General features: G+C 56.0%; 1 protein-coding gene across 7 annotated transcripts in view; it reads right to left on the bottom strand.

Moving 5' to 3' along the window:
- CLIP2 (CAP-Gly domain containing linker protein 2) overlaps window positions 1-15,383 on the bottom strand; it is a 73,298-nt gene that overhangs the window by 27,557 nt on the left and 30,358 nt on the right. For all 7 annotated transcript variants that reach the window (XM_023556020.2, XM_064296104.1, XM_064296105.1 and 4 more), the window contains exons 3-7: window positions 11,383-11,936; window positions 4,416-4,540; window positions 2,723-2,936; window positions 1,884-2,081; window positions 395-498 (exon numbers count right to left, since the gene is read on the bottom strand). In XM_023556020.2, the coding sequence (XP_023411788.1) occupies window positions 395-498; window positions 1,884-2,081; window positions 2,723-2,936; window positions 4,416-4,540; window positions 11,383-11,936 (1,195 nt within the window). The remainder of the gene's footprint in view (window positions 1-394; window positions 499-1,883; window positions 2,082-2,722; window positions 2,937-4,415; window positions 4,541-11,382; window positions 11,937-15,383) is intronic.

Genomic DNA, 15,383 nt, shown 5'->3' on the forward strand with positions numbered 1-15,383 from the left:
ACGAGCCACACACGAAAGCTCCCCTCACCGGGCCTGACCCAGGGGTGCTCAAGGGAGAGGGGGTACTGGTCTTCACAATGCGAGGGCCCCTCCCTGGTGCTCCTCTCCCGGTTCACTGTATGAGCTGGACAGGGCAGGACAGTGAGTCCCACGTGGTGAGTTTCAGAAGGAAAATCGTGAGCACCGTGTGGGATGCTTTACCTGCCTGTCTTCCCAACAGCCTGGAGAGATGGGGAGCAGCACTCCCACTTTAAAAGGAGAAGACTGAGGCCCACAAAACTCAGGTCACTACCCAGGCTGACATAGCCAGCAAATGGTGGAGGCAGAATTTGAACCTGGGTCTGCCCATTCCTGAACCTGTATTCTCCTTCCCCTGGGCCGTGGCAGCACGTACCTCCTCTCCTCCTCCAGCTGGTTGGACAGGTCCACCTTCTCCTTCCGCACGCTCTCCACCAGCAGCCGTGCCCGCTGCAGCTTCTCCTCTGCTTCTGCAACATACTGGGCCCCGGGCAAGGGCCAGGACAGGGTCAAGCCTCCTCCTGGGGCCTGATGCCCAGGGGGGTGCAGGGAGAGGCGGCGGTGGTACAAGGAGCCAGGCCTGGAAGCCCAGCCACCCCTAGCCCCCTGCCAGCCCATCAGGGCATGGGCAGCGGGCCTAGATGTGAGGGGGGCACCCAGCCAAGCACCCAGGATAGCTGAAGGCAGGCCTCAGCCCAGGCCCACCTGCCCCCCAAGGCCTAACATCCTAATACCTGCCACCCCCTCCATCTTCCTGTGGTCTTGTGAAGACCCCCGTCAAGGCACATACATGAGCTTGGCTTGATTAATCCTGGCACCCAAGATAGGGGTGAGCCAAGCCCCAAATGGGGCCTGGGCCCAGGAGGCTCTTACGCAGGCACACAAACAGTAGAGAAAGCCAGGCATGGAACAGCAGCAGATCTAGAGGCCTGGGGCAAGGGTTTGCTTCCTGGACTCCAACCCACAAATCTGCTCAAAAGCATGACCTGAAATGTGGACCAAAAAAACCTCAACAAACAAACCAGGTGTTGTTGAGCCAACTCTGACTCAGGGAGGCCCCATGTGTGTCAGAATAGAACTGTGCTCCAGAAGGTTTTCAATGGCTAATTTTTTTTTTTTTAACAGCTAATTTTTTGGAAGTAGATGGCCAGGCTTTTCTTTCAAGGTGCTTCTGGGTGGATTTGAACTGCCAACCTTTCAGCTAGTAGCCTAGCGCTTAACTGTTCGTACCACCCAGGGACTCAGAACTGTGGATGGCTGCATGTTAAAAACGTTACCGGAAACAACCTAACAACAGGGGCTTGGTGGCATTGCAAGGACACATCCCGTGATGGGCGGCACACGGCCATTAAAACATGGATAATTTTCCATGACCCAGGAAATGCTCACACGATATGAGGCAGGGAAAACTGCAGGATACGAACGTTTATACCCAGGTTCTGAAAATACGTGTACATATCCACACACAGAAAAAAGACCAGAAGGAAATTCACCAGGAACTCAGGGTTACCTCTGGAAAGGAGGACAGGTGTTGGTAATTAATCACAAACTGGCTGCTGTTGACTCCTGCTTGTGGTGACCACACGTGTGACAGAGCAGAACTGTGCTCCACACGGTCTTCTAGAAGTAGACCACCAGGTCTCTCTTCCAAGGCACCTCTGGGTGGACTCGAACCTCCAACCTTCTGGTTAGCAGCCGAGTGTGTTAACTGTTCGCACCACCCAGGGACACTGTTGGTGATGTAGTATTTCTCTACACACCCCAAGTTCTCCACTCTGAGGCTCTCTGTGTGTGTGACTAGACAGGCCTGGCCTGAGAAGGCTACTAGGGCCTCAGTGCACCCTACTGCCCTCTTGGCCACCCACCTGCTCGTGCTGTGCCTTGAGCAGGGTGATCTCCTTCTCCACCTCACAGATGTGGCTTGTGGCCTTGGCCACCTCAGCCCGCTCCAGGTCCCGTTCAGCCAGCAACTGCTCAATGTGCTGCTGCTTCTCCTTCAGTGCCTCCTGCAAGGCCGTTGTGCCCGAGATCTTGCGAGCGTAGCGCGAAGAAGTCTCTGTGAGCTGCAGGAACGTGCGTATGCAGGCAGGACTCAGGGACTGCCTGTCTGGAGCACTGTGGGCTCAGCTGGCTCTGCCCAGCCTACTCCAGAGCCACTCAGCTGGCTGGAGACCCAAGGGTCTCAGCTCCAAGGGTCCCGGCTCCAAGGGTCCTGCTCTTCCCCTGCCCGTGCCCTAGACTCTCTGAGACCTGCCTACTTACTCGGGGGGAATCGAAACGTGAGATTTAGGGAACTCTTCTCAGGAGAGTCAGAATTCCCTAGGACTCTCCATCTCCTGGGCCAGGAGGAACCACCCACCCAAGACTAAGCTGCAGAGAAGGCCCTCTGCCCAGACCTATTGAGCAGCCTCATCTTATACGGGGGTGGTTGTGCCAGGCTTTCCAAACCCCCTGCCCTATCTGTGTATTACCTCCTGGCCCTTCTTAACTCCCAGGGAAGGACTCAGGATACAACAAATTGTAAATACAAAAATAACAATAAATGTAAATCAGTTAATCTTCCCTATTAAAAAATGAGCTTACATCTTTATTCAAAAACCCTAAACTGAGGGATGCTTGGAACTAAAGTCAGAGGCAGACTGGGGATCCCATTATCCCTACCCCCATATACATCTCCGGCACCCACTTCCCACCCCCCCCTCACCAGGCCACTGCGGCTGGGCCGGCCCCCCACGGAGGAGGCCACAGAGCTGACAGAGCTGATGGAAGAACTGCTGGGACTGTGGGTCAGTGCTGAGACACCCATGGCCATACGCTTGGTCTTCTTGGCTTTGGCTGGGCTGGTGGACGGGAAGCCAATGCGGATCACCTTGTGGATAGGTGCGAAGAGACCGAACTTGGGTGGGCACTGGAAGTACCTAGGGAAGCAGACGAGACCCACATTACTGTCGTAGCCCACAGTCTGGAGCCTCTCTGCCTTCTTGACTTATTCAGGGCCCAGGAGACAGAGAGGAACCTCCTCGAGACCCCATCACCCGCATGCCAAGGTGGAAATCTCCGGACTGGCAGATGGTACTCCTAGAAAGTGAGTGGCTGTGGAGAACCACAGGGAATGCTCTGGGGGTGGGAGAAAACAGCAATCACTTTGCACCTGCTCTGGGCCAGCCCCTTTATGGGCATTCTCCTTTCCATTCCCTAACCACTCTAGTGTTATCTGTATTTCACAGATGAGGAAATTTTGGCTCAGAGAGGTTATGTAACTTGCCTACGGTCACACAGCTGGCTAATGGCAAAGGTGAGACTGGGCTCCCCCATGTGGTCCAGAGCCTCCCAGCCATGTATGCAGCCTCACTGTCATAGCTGCCTTTGGCCCACTCCCAGACTCAAAGGACCCCACCAGCTTTCTGGGCACAGAGCTCCCTGCACGGAGAAGCAAAAGCCCACCGTGACACCTTGGGGGCTGGGTGGGGGAGGCTGAAAGCAAGAGTGAGTTGAGAGAAACACTGTGAAAACAGGAAGGTATAAGGCTGTCATGAGAACTTCGGGCTCTCTTCTCTGAAAAGCTCTGGGGTCCTGGGCTCCACAAGGGAACAGGGGGCTAGCCCTGTCTGACTTCTGATGCACTGTGAAACTGGCCACCCCTGCCTCCTCCCACTCCAGTCTTCACCAGACTGCTCCCTGCCCAGCACGCCCTCCTCAAGACTTTCCAGGAGCAAATCCGACTCTCCTCCAGGCTGGTGCAAGTCTCGCTGGTCCCGACGGCCCAGCCTGCACCGCAGTGACCACTGCTTGGAGCTGCCACAGCCCTATCTGTCACAGAACCGAGCCCAGGACAGCCACACGGCACCTGGGCCACCTCACTTTAGTCCCACACCTGAGGACATCATTTCCTAAGCCCCCTGAGCCAGACACAGCCTCAAGCTCCTTCTCAACCCTGCAATCCAGGCAGCCAACACCCTTTCATCAGAGATGGCATGAAACTTGGAACGCACTTGTAACTCCCAGGAAAGCCCCTGGTATAAGGCACTATTTCCTGTGTTATCCAGGGGAACCCCCAGAGTGCAGAGACCACTGCCTCTCCCCTTCCAGTACACCCACCCCCAGCTTAGCCATGCATGGCATGGACAGGGGAACTCAGGATGGATGGGCTCTCCTAGAGCTTGCTGTGGCTTTCTGTGTGACCTTCAGCAATGACCTCTCTGGCCTCTGTTCTCTCATCTATAAAATGGGGTAATAATCCCACCACCTATCTTGGTGGGCTATGTGAGAGAAGGGAGAAGGCATCTATATCAGGGTGTCTGACACAAACACCCTGAATCACAGTACTGGCTTCCTCAGAAGCCCCATCCTGACCCTGAGCTAAGAACCCTCCCCTGCACCGGGGAAGCCCACCATACCTGGTGCCCGCTACTGCCCCATCATTCTTCCCAAGGGGCTCGTCCAGCTCCACACCACACCACTCGCCCTTGGCAAAGTCTGTCTCCCCCACGTACCGCACCACACCAGTCTTCGTCCCGCCAACCTGTTGGCACACGGAGAAAGACTCAGGTCCAGAGGCTGCCATAGGCACGGGCAGAGACAGCCCAAATGACAGCTGGGGGGATACGGGCACAATCACTGCCTTCCAAGGCTGTCCCACGAAAGGGTGTGGGCTTCGGAGACAGGAAGACGCGCATTCAAACCCTGGCTCCAATACTTACACGCTGTGTGAGCTCAGGCTGGTTACCTAGCCTTTCTGAGCCTCAGCATCCTCACATGTAAAACGGGTTTTGTGAGGATTACATACTATGTGTTCAGTGTCTGACACATAGTACAGCCTCAATAGATGTTACCCTTAAACTAGTTTGTCTTCATTTTTTAATCAAAGCCATATGTGTACATAGACTGAAGAGTCAAATAGTTCCAACACCTTAAAAAGTCTCAGAAGTTCCTCCACCTTGCCCCAGAAACAAACACCTTTAACTCTTTAAGCTGAATCTTTTGGTATTCACTTCAGTACCAGTGAATGTTCACCCAATGGCACCTTGTGCATACCAGCGGTCGCCTCTGCCCCCTGCATACCCCAGAAGGCTCTCGTGCTCTCCAGCAGGGACAGCACAGGCCTGGGCAGCCATCTGGCAGGAGGAAGGGGCTCAGCCTCCAGAGGAGACATGCTCACTGAACCCTCCTTCAGTCCGAGCTGCCTGGGACCCCCTCATCCAGACTCTGCCCCTCAGGAGAACAGCATCCATCCCAGACCGCCGCTGTCCCCAGACAGAGGGGGAAGGGGAAGGGATAATGAGAGCTAGAGATTTTTCATCCAATTCTCCCATTTCTGGCCCAGAGACCGGCCCCACTTCCAGAGGCCACTGTGTGGCTGCTTCCTGAAACGTTAGGGTCTCTGAGGCGACACCTGAGGGCTTCTCCACTGCCCTGCCGCGGGCTCTGGCCCTGGCTTTAGTGGGCTTCCAGCCTCATGGCTGCCTTCTCTCCTCTCCCACGCCTTTTGTTCTTGAGGATCCAGTATCTTTTTTTAAAAAAAAAAATTCACTGTCATTCCAGTGCGGGTCCAGGAGGGGCTGAAAATAAATGTGTGTTTTGTCTACCATGTTCAACTGAAGCTAAACATTACTTTCTAAAGATTACTTTGCCCTGATACCCCAAGTATGCCTCGGATGAGCCTGAAGGGACCAGTCCCTAATTATAGCTAGTTCCACTCCTGCCATTTTTGAAGACTGGCTACCTGCCAGGCAACTTATAGACATGAATTCCAAACCTCACAGTTTTATGAGGTGGGCCCTGTTATCCCCATTTACAGATGAAGAGACTGAGGTTCAGAGTAGTCAGTGAGTGGAAAAGCCTGGTGGGTCTCACTCTTCTTACAACATCCCGGCGATGCCCAACGATCTCCATTCTCCTGGTGTCCCTCCCGTCAGAACTGCACTGCTACCCCCTCACCAGCCCCAGGGGGTGCTGCTTCACCCTCAGTTCTCAGCCTAAGCCTGGACCCAAGTCCTTCCCTCTTTCTTCAGTATGGCGGATAGCCACCCTGGGTCAGCACAACCTCTGGGGAACCACATCCCTGAGGCCCCAAATATTCCTCCTTCACTGGGCCCCCACCTGGCTGTATGCCAGGCCACGCCTTCTGGAGTGATGACACCCCCCCTCTTCTCTTTTGTGGGGACTTGAGCCCCTCCTGGCCCAGGCCAAACACCAACTAGATCCTGGGTCTCACAAAGCAATGGCTTCGAGCTTGGTTTGGTCCATTTGTTTTGCAGGGATTTTCCTCCAAGAAAAGTCAAACTCACTTAAAAAAAAAAAGCCTATGCCTCAGATCAGGGTCTCGTCCGCACAGCAGGCAGACCCTAGCTGTCATCACGATGCTTCAGGTGAGTCCTGGGCTGCTCTGAGCCTCACTGCCATCTGTAAAATGGGTTTATAATTCCTACCTCCCAGGGTTGTTGGGGCTGGGGTGCCATGGAGGAGGGGCAGAAGCACAGGGCGTCCCTGGCAGGAACAAGGGCAGGTGGGCAGAGCCTGGGCATGGTGCTTGCCTTCAGGGAGACGAGGGGCTGAGGTGGCAGCCCCCTGCAGTGATGCTCCCTGACCACACCCACCAACCTGAGTAACCTTAAGGGAGGTGTGTTAGAGTTCAGCAAGCGTGTGAAGAGCTGCCCTGGCAAACCTGGTGCCTCTCCCAGTCTCCCAACCGGCTGGCAGGGACCGAGTCCTTCATTCAGCAGGCCGGGCTGGGCTAACACTTTCAGTGCTCGCTCAGAGCCACATAGCTTCTAAGCGGGCTACACGAGGCACAGTGGCCTCCTCTCACCTCCCCACTCCACACCAGCACCAGCACCAGGCAGGTCCTCAGCCAGTCCTGACAAACTCCCTCCCAGAGGTTCCTGGGGGACCAAGGCCTCTTGGGGTTGCTGTGAAGAGGAAACAGGGTTCTATTCATGAAGTTCTTGGGACCAAGCTCGGCCCACAGGAAACGCTCAGTCAACAGACTCCAAGGATACTAAGGCCATCATGACCCACTGGGTGTCCTCAGGTGGTATCATAGGTTACATTGTGTCCCCCCAAAATGTGTGTCAACTTGGTTAGGCCAAGATTTCCCGTACTGTATAGCTGTCCTCCATTCTGTGATTGTAATTTTATGTTAAAGAGGATTACAGTGGGATTGTAACACCCTTACTCAGGTCACATCCCTGATCCAATGTAAAGGGAATTTCCCTAGGGTGTGGCCTGCACCACCTTTTATCTTAAAAGAGATGAAAGGGAAGCAAGCAGAGAGTGGCAACCTCATATCAGCAAGAAAGAAGCACCGGGAGCAGAGTGTCCTTTGGACCCGGGGTTACTGCATGGAGAAGCTCCTAGACCAGGGGAAGACTGATGATGAGAACCTTCCCCCAGAGGCAAGAGAGAGAGAAGGCCTGGAGCTGACGCCCTGAATCTGGACTTCTATAAATATCTCTTTGTTAAAGCCATCCACTCGTGGTATTTCTGTTACAGCAGCACTAGATGACTGAGACAGGTGGGACCGAGCTCAACCCACAGGAAGCACTCAGTCAAGGGACCCTGGGGATACTAAGGCCATTGCGACCCACTGGGTGACTTCAGGTGGGACCAAGCTCAGCCCACAGGAAACAATCATTGGACCCCAAGGATACTAAGGCTATCGTGAGCCATGGGTAACCTCAGGGAGGCTCCAAACTTGGTGACCCTTGTGCACCTGGCGACCCCAGGGCCAAGGAGAACATTCCTTCCTTGATGTTAACGGTGACTAGAGCTAACACTTCCAGCACTCCCATGGAGCCACAGCACACTCTGCACAAGGCAGGAAAACTATCATCCCCATTTCACAGATGAAGAAACTAAGGCACAGAGAGGATCAGGAACTTGCCCGTGGCTACTCAGCCAGTACATGGACCTCCTGGGGTAGTTCCGTGGCCCAAACGAAGCCCAGGTTTCAGAGTGGTCCGAAGAGCAGCCAGAAGCTCTTCGCACAAACCCTGCCTTCTGACCAGGCTGGAGCAGGTGTGGGTACAAGCTGATGGCTGGTGATGCTAGCGGAGCTTGAGCACGTGGGCCCCTCACCTGCGCCAACCTCACTGACCCTCACTGACCGGGGCCCTGGCAACGCGTTCAAGTGATCATGTGATCAGTAAAATTTGCAAAAGTAAGATTTTCTGGCATTGCTTTTCCTAAAGAGCCCCCGTCCCAACCGTGTAAGTTCAGGCCTTGACATCCACCCTTGCCCAGGCTGTAATTATTAAAAGGATGAGGTAGGGGCAGGGAGGTGATGTGTCAGAAGATGCCGATAGCAGGTACAGGGGAGAAGCATCAAGGCTGGTGGTCGGAGAGCCAGTCAGATCCTGGCAGCCAGGGCAATCATTCTGGGGAGTCACCTGGCTGGGCCAGGACGGGGTGCACATGAACCCCTCACCCACGCTCTCCTAGACCTGACTCCGGGCAGGCTGCTTCCCAGGGCTGAGCCCTGTGCTCTTCAGTAAAACGGGGTAACACCTTGTACGGCATTCGGGGGAGCGGCGAGCCAGAGATAAGGCACAGCAAGTGCTGGGCAGGATGCCCAGTGCGGGGCACGCCCCCCAGGAAAGCAGTGGGGTGACCCACCAGCAGGCTGGGGGTCAGTGAGCCCGTCTGGCCCTGCCACCTCAGCCAACCTTGCTGCAGGACGAGGGCCTGGTGGATGCTTCTAGAGCCCGCTTTAGTGCCGCTACCCTGAAGGTCTGGCTTCTGGGTACTGGACACTCCGAGGCAGGCAGAAGTTCCCACTGCCTGAAGGGGAGCAGGTGCATAGGGAGGTCCAGACGAGATCAAACCAGGGTCAAACCTCCCTGCTCCCCAACCAGGGGCTGATCAGGGCTGGAACTGACCCCCTGGAGCTCCCACTTCTCATACCCTGCTCTAGGTGCCACACAACACTAACAGGCCCCACACAGCCACAGCCCTTGGGAGACCACAGGACATTTTCACATCCACCAGCTCTTTTCCTCCTCTCCATGGAAGCATCGTGAGGGTGGTAGACTACAGCCAGTTAGCTGGATGGACAGATGATGAGGGAACAAATGAACAGACGATGAAGGAATGAGTGAACAGACGATGAGGGAATGAATGAACAGACGATGAGCGATGAGGAAATGAATGAACGGATGGATGGGAATGGCTCAGCTAAATGACTCGCCCAACATCGCACAGCCGGGGAGGAGCAGAGAAGGGCAGGGGCCTGGGTTCCCTACAGTGGCCATAGCCAGCAAATGCCCTTGGAACCCAGGCTTCCCCAATGACAGCTCAGTGAGAATCTTAGCCAGCCTGCCCAGGCCCAGTTGCGTGGGGTTTGCTGCCTGGAAACTGTGATAAGACCAAAGCAACAGCCTCACAACAGGCCTACTCTCTCTTCCTCCCATGACATCATGGTCACGGCAGCCTCCCGGCACTCACCTCCCCTGCTCTAGTCCCAACCCTACCAGGCAGCAAGCGTCAAACATTTAACACGTGAACCTGCTCACATCACCAGGCTTTCTACAGCTCCCTCCACTCCTGGAGTAAACCCCGACTCCACACCCAGGCCCTGGCCTGTGAGGCCTGCCTGTACCAGCCTCCTCGGGGTCCCTGGCTCCGGCTCCCCCTCGCCGCCTGCTCAGCACCGGGCTCTTCTTTGTGGCCTTTGCCCGGGGCGGCACCTCTTCCCCGCACCCCCATCAGTGCCAGGTCATTCCTGGATCTTAGTCCAACACCACTCCTTGGGTCTGGTCGAGCACCGTGACACCCCCTCAGAGCCTGTGCCATGGTATATGGCTGCACGGACATCACAGCTCTCCCCCTGCAAGACTGGAAGTTCTCTGAGGGTAGAGATGGAGGCTGGTGGCTGGATCACCACACAAGCCAAGTCCCCTGTGGTCACTATGGGGGAAGCTCCATCCACAGGAAGCAAGGCTGGCACCTGGCCCCGAGGTGCGGGAAGTCCTCATCCTGCCAGGTGGAGGCTCAGAGGTCACACAGGTTGGTGAAAGGAAGGCAGCGTGGGGGCTGGTTTGACTTCTCTGAGCCTCAGTTTCACCATCCATAAAGTGGGCATGATAAAACTATATCAGAGTGGGCCTGAGGATGAAACAGGGGAACGGGTGTAAATCTTTCCTCTCCGCCACCCCGCCACCCCCCCAACCAAATGCTCTTCCCAGAAGCCTCCAAAAGAAACCTTGGCTCTGGGGGCAAAGTCTCCAGACCCCTACCCAACCTCAAAACTCCAGGCATGTGCTTCCCACCTATACAAGCCCAGCTCAAGGTGGACTCCCCTTCCAGGAAGCCTCCCCACCTGGATGCAGGGACCTCCCCCTCCACCAACTGACCTCATCCCATTGGCTTCCCACACTCCAGGCCCCTCAGACACCCTCCAGGGACATCCTCCTGTGTCTGTGTCTCCACTCCAACACAGTGGTCGCTGGAGGGCAGGGTCAGCCCAGGGCCTCCTTGGCCACCTGCCCCAGGCTTGGCACAGCAGAATGTGACCCCGTTCTGCCTACCCTGGTACCCCCAGTCGGGGTCTGGCCCACAGCAGGTGCAGAGGAAAACGCTGCCACAGCTAGGCTGCAGAGGATGAATCCGGACTGACTACCTGGGGCTGCGCCTCCCTTTCCTGTGTGTCCCCAACAGCCAGGACCACTGGGAGAAGGGACCCCCAATTCTCTCCTCCACAGCATCACTGAACACCTGTTATAGCTGATATACGTCGGCACGCCCCACCCTGAGCCAGAGGTCTCTTTTCAGTAGAGGCCCTGGCACACCATGCTGGCAGGCTGGATCACTGAAGAGTACCAGTAACAGCTAACACTCAGCACTTCCTACCAGTCGCTGCCTAAACGCATGACATGAATTAACACATTTCAACCCGTGAGCCAGCTGCTGTGGAGACGATTCTGACTCATGGCGACCCCACGTGTGTTGGAGCACTGTGCTCCACAGTCTTCAGAGGCTGATTTTTCAGATCACCGTGCCTTTCTTCCAAGGTGCATCTGGGTGAACTCGAGCCTTCAACCTGTCAGTTAGCACCCAGCACATTCAGCGTTTGCACCACCCAGAAAAGCTTCAACCTATGAGGGGGTACTATTAAAATTCCCATTTGATAGATGGGAAGATTGAGGCCCAGAAAGGTTAAGAAACTTACCCAGGGTCACACAGCGACAGTCTCCAGAGCCCACTTTCACTCTGCGTGGTTATTGGTGAGAAATGTGTGTCCCCAGCTTGGAAACTGCCCGAGTCCCACTGCCCCCACCCCCGCCTAGCCCCCAGGGTCTGGCCTGTCCATGTGCTGTGGAGAGGTGGGGAAAGGGAGGTTGGGCCTGAGCCTGGCACTGCCACACTCACCAGCACACGGTCTCCCAGGCGCAGGTCCTTGTCGCCCCGTTTCACAGAGCCGCTGTCTGACAGGTTGGAGCCCGACTCATTGCCTGTCTTGACAGAGCTGTTGAGGACACTCTCACGCAGGGGGATGACACGGCAGGTCAGAGGGGGTGTGGCCGTGCCCGAATGCAGCGACAGGTTCTGGGCGGTCAGCGATTCCACCGAGTGGGCATCGCTGCCCGAGCCCTCGGCCGTGGGCTGCCGGGTCAGCTTGGAGGGCCGCGTGAAGATGCCCTGTAGCGCTGGACACTCGAAGTAGCGCACACCGCCCACGGAGCCGTCATTCTTGCCCACCGGGTCGTCCAGCACCACGCCCGCCCACTGGCCAGGCGCAAACTGCGTTTCGCCCAGGTACTGCACCACGCCTGGCTTCACGCCATTCACCCACACCCGCTCGCCCACCACGAAGTCACCCAGGAAGTCATCTCCCACCTCGGCCGCCTTGGGGCCCGGCTTCTCAGGCGCAGCAGGGGCAGCCGCAGAGGAGGGGCCTGATGCCTGCTTGTGCAGCGGGGAGCCTGTGGAGTGAGGAGAGACAGTGGTTAGGACTGGGGTGGGAACTGGACCCCCAGTGACCCCAGGAGCACAGAGTCAGAGCTGACAGGCTCAGTGCCAGTTGACTGATGGGGAAACCGAGGCAGACACGGCTGGCACTGTGGCCTTAGGCAGGTCTTGTCCCCCTGCGGGCCCCGGGGCTCTCCCCACTCTTCCAACCCTTCTGGAAGGTTCTAAAGAATAACAGCTCAGAAAAGTTCTGCCTCAGAGGCGAACGCGTTCCACTGCTCAAGGCCACTCAAAATCAAGGGTCAGAGGTGAACACGTTTGGGAGGATTCCAAGCCTTCCCCCAACCCAGACTGTTAACCTGAGACCACCATGAGGAGCCCAGGCCTTGTGGGAGTGGTCTCTGCGCCCCACACCTGCCCCCAGCCAGCTCCAGGCCCCACAAGTGCTCCCAACCTGCTTCCTGACAGCTGGCAACGCCACAGCCCCCACCATCTCGGGGCAGGGAAGGAGCCAGGAAAACCCCCCATTCTGCCCCACAGCCTCCCACCCCCTTCCTTCAGAGCCCTGTCCTCCCTCCCCACTCCAAGCCTGCAGCCCACAGCTTCAAGGCCTCCGTGCAGTAGACAGCAGGGCCAATGTCTGGTCAAAGGCCTCTGGCTCTTGGTCCAGGACACTTTCATTCCTCCAACAGACATGCACTGATACACACACATGCCATGCCAAGCCCCACACCATGATCACCCCAAATCTTGACCTTACCTGAATGCAACCATTTCCCAGGATCTGGCCAACCCCTACAGTTTCCTACGAGCAGGGAGCCTCATCTTTTTAAAAATATTTTATTGTGTTTTCAGTGAAAGTCTACACAGAAATTTAGGTTCCCATTTGACAATTTCTACACAAATTTTTTACAATGTGTCAACATTCTCCTTAATTCTGTTCTGGCCGTTCCACCTCCAGCACTCTACTTTCCCTGCCCCCTTATCTTCTCATCTTTCGCCTGAGAGTAACTGTGACCTCTTGGTCCCATAGAGATGGTTTTACAGACTCATCTTTCGCTCCTCCCTGCATAAAGATGTCCTCTTCTGTTTCTTGTTTACAGGGTGGGGCCCTGGGTGGGGTGACCCTAAGGCTCTTCTCTTCCCCCAACAACATGCCAAGGCCACTGTGGTGGGACAGGGGTGGGGGGCAGGCTATGGAGTCCAACAGGCCTGTGTGTGAGCCCCAGCCCCTCCCAGCTCCACAGCTTCCTCGCCGTGCGAACCTGGGAAGGTTATTTAACACCCTGAAGCCTCTTGTTCCCTCATCGGCACCCTTGTCATTAGTTACCAACTGTTGTCAAGTCAACTCCGACTCATGGCGACCCCATGTGTGTCGGAATAGAACCGTGTCCCATAGGGTTTTCAGCGGCTGATTTTTCAGAAGGTCACCAGGCCTTTCTTCCAAGGCACTTCCACTGGATTCGAGCCTCCAGCCTTCCAGTTAGCAGCCAAGTGCTTCAGCTGTTCACACCACTCAGGGACTCCTGTAGGGCAGATCTGAGGTAACATTGTGAACTGCTTACAACAGCACCCAGCCTACAGCAAGCAAACAAGAAATACTGGCTGTCGTTATTTTGATGAGAATGATTCATACTCAGACCGAGGGGGCAAGAAAAAACAAAGCCCACAAAAGGCCAGAGTCCCTGGGTGGTGCAAACGGTCTTGACTACTAGCTAAATGGCTGGCGGTTCAAACCTACCCAGAGGCGCTTCGGGAGACAGGTCTGGTGATCTGCTTTCGAAAGGTCACAGTCTCGAAAACCCTGCCGTGGAGCACAGTTCTATTCTACACACATGGGGTCGCCATGAGTCGGAATCAACTTGACAGCAACCACCACTACCACCCACGTAAAAGGCAGGAGTCAGAAGGTCTTCCAGGCTGGATCTGATGCCATCTCACTGGGTGGCCTTGGGCAAGTCACTCTTCCCCTCGGGAGGGGTGCGGCTGTGTCCCCGGCAGGTGTCACAGACAGTCTTGCTTTACAGGAGCCTCTGTAGGGAGTATGCAGTAAGGGGCACCAGGAGCCCCCCGCCCATGGCGGCTCTCCAGGGCCCAACACCTCTTCCCACCACCATGTGCAGGTCAGGGGGGCCCTTCCTTAGGGAGAGCTGCTCTGAAAAGCAGCCATGGAGGGAAGAAGCGCCACTTCAGACGTGCCAGACCCAGGGGTGGGTGGGTCTGATCACCACGACAAGGTGTCAACAGTTGTGACTGTTAAAAGACAGCTACCGTTCATAGGGTGCCTACTGAATGCCCCAGTGCACTGGAGACCTTTTATAAGTTATATTCTTATCTTTGTTGTTGTTGTTGATGGCGCTGAGTCCGCCCCGACTCATGGCAATCCCATGTACAACAGGACAGAATGCCGCCCGCTTCTGCACCATCCTCACGATTGCTTGCTGGCTGGCCCGTTGTGATCCCAGGGTTTTTACTGGCTGATTTTCAGAAGCATATCACCAGGCCTTTCTTCCTAGTCTGTCTCAGCCTGGAAGCACTGCTGAAACGTGTTCAGCAGCATCACAGCAACATACAAGCCTCCACTGACAGACGGACGTGGCTGTGCCTGAGGTGTACCTGCCGGAAGGGGAACCTGGGTCTCCCGCAGGAAAGGTGAGAATTCTTCACTGAACCACCACTGCCCCTACTGTTACCTTACAGATTAGGAAACCAGTTAGCACACTTGCCCGAGGGGTGAACACCAGGCAGGAGTCAGCCCAGCTGGTCTCCCTCTTAACCGCGGCTTCCCTATACCTTGGCCGGTAGGTGCCTGGCAGCCCTCGGCTCCCTTCCTGGATCCGTTGTGAGCACACCTTCCTGCGCAGAAGGGCTCTGACGTTTGCCAACTAGACTGAATCGTCCTGTCTCTACCTGTCCTCTGTTTAGCCAGAGAAGAGTTCCCAAGTCAAGGGGGACCCAGCACGGCTATTCTGGGCAGGAAGGGGCCCTCTCAGCTGTCTTCCCCCCAAGCTGTTCCAGCCCAGGCCAACCCTCAGGTAATCTCCCCCATCACCCCCAACCCTCGGGGGACAGAGAGCCAGAGACCAGTTGTCTCAACAGCTGCTAGAATCCAGGTTGCAAGCCTTGGGCATCACCCTTGGTCATTTGCTTCCTTTTTCTCCCTGTAGTGCCTCGTTCCACTCCAACGCTGCTGGCGACAAAGCCCTCATCAAAACCCCCCACTACTCACACTGGGAAGCATTCCAGGCCTGAGGTGGGGGAAGCACAGGAAAACCCTACCAGAGCCCCTAACGCCCTCACCACTCCGTGAGTCATCCCAAGCCCGTTCCCATAGCTGGGCCTCAGTTTCCCCAGAGACAAAGGACCAGCGCAGAAAAAGCAGGGGTCCTGCCCAGCACCGACATTCTACCTGTCCCATCTCTTCACCAGGGAAGCGGACTTGTCTACGTGGGCGCTATCAA

Source organism: Loxodonta africana, chromosome 12, assembly GCF_030014295.1.
Source record: "Loxodonta africana isolate mLoxAfr1 chromosome 12, mLoxAfr1.hap2, whole genome shotgun sequence".
Taxonomy (NCBI): Eukaryota; Metazoa; Chordata; class Mammalia; order Proboscidea; family Elephantidae; genus Loxodonta; species Loxodonta africana.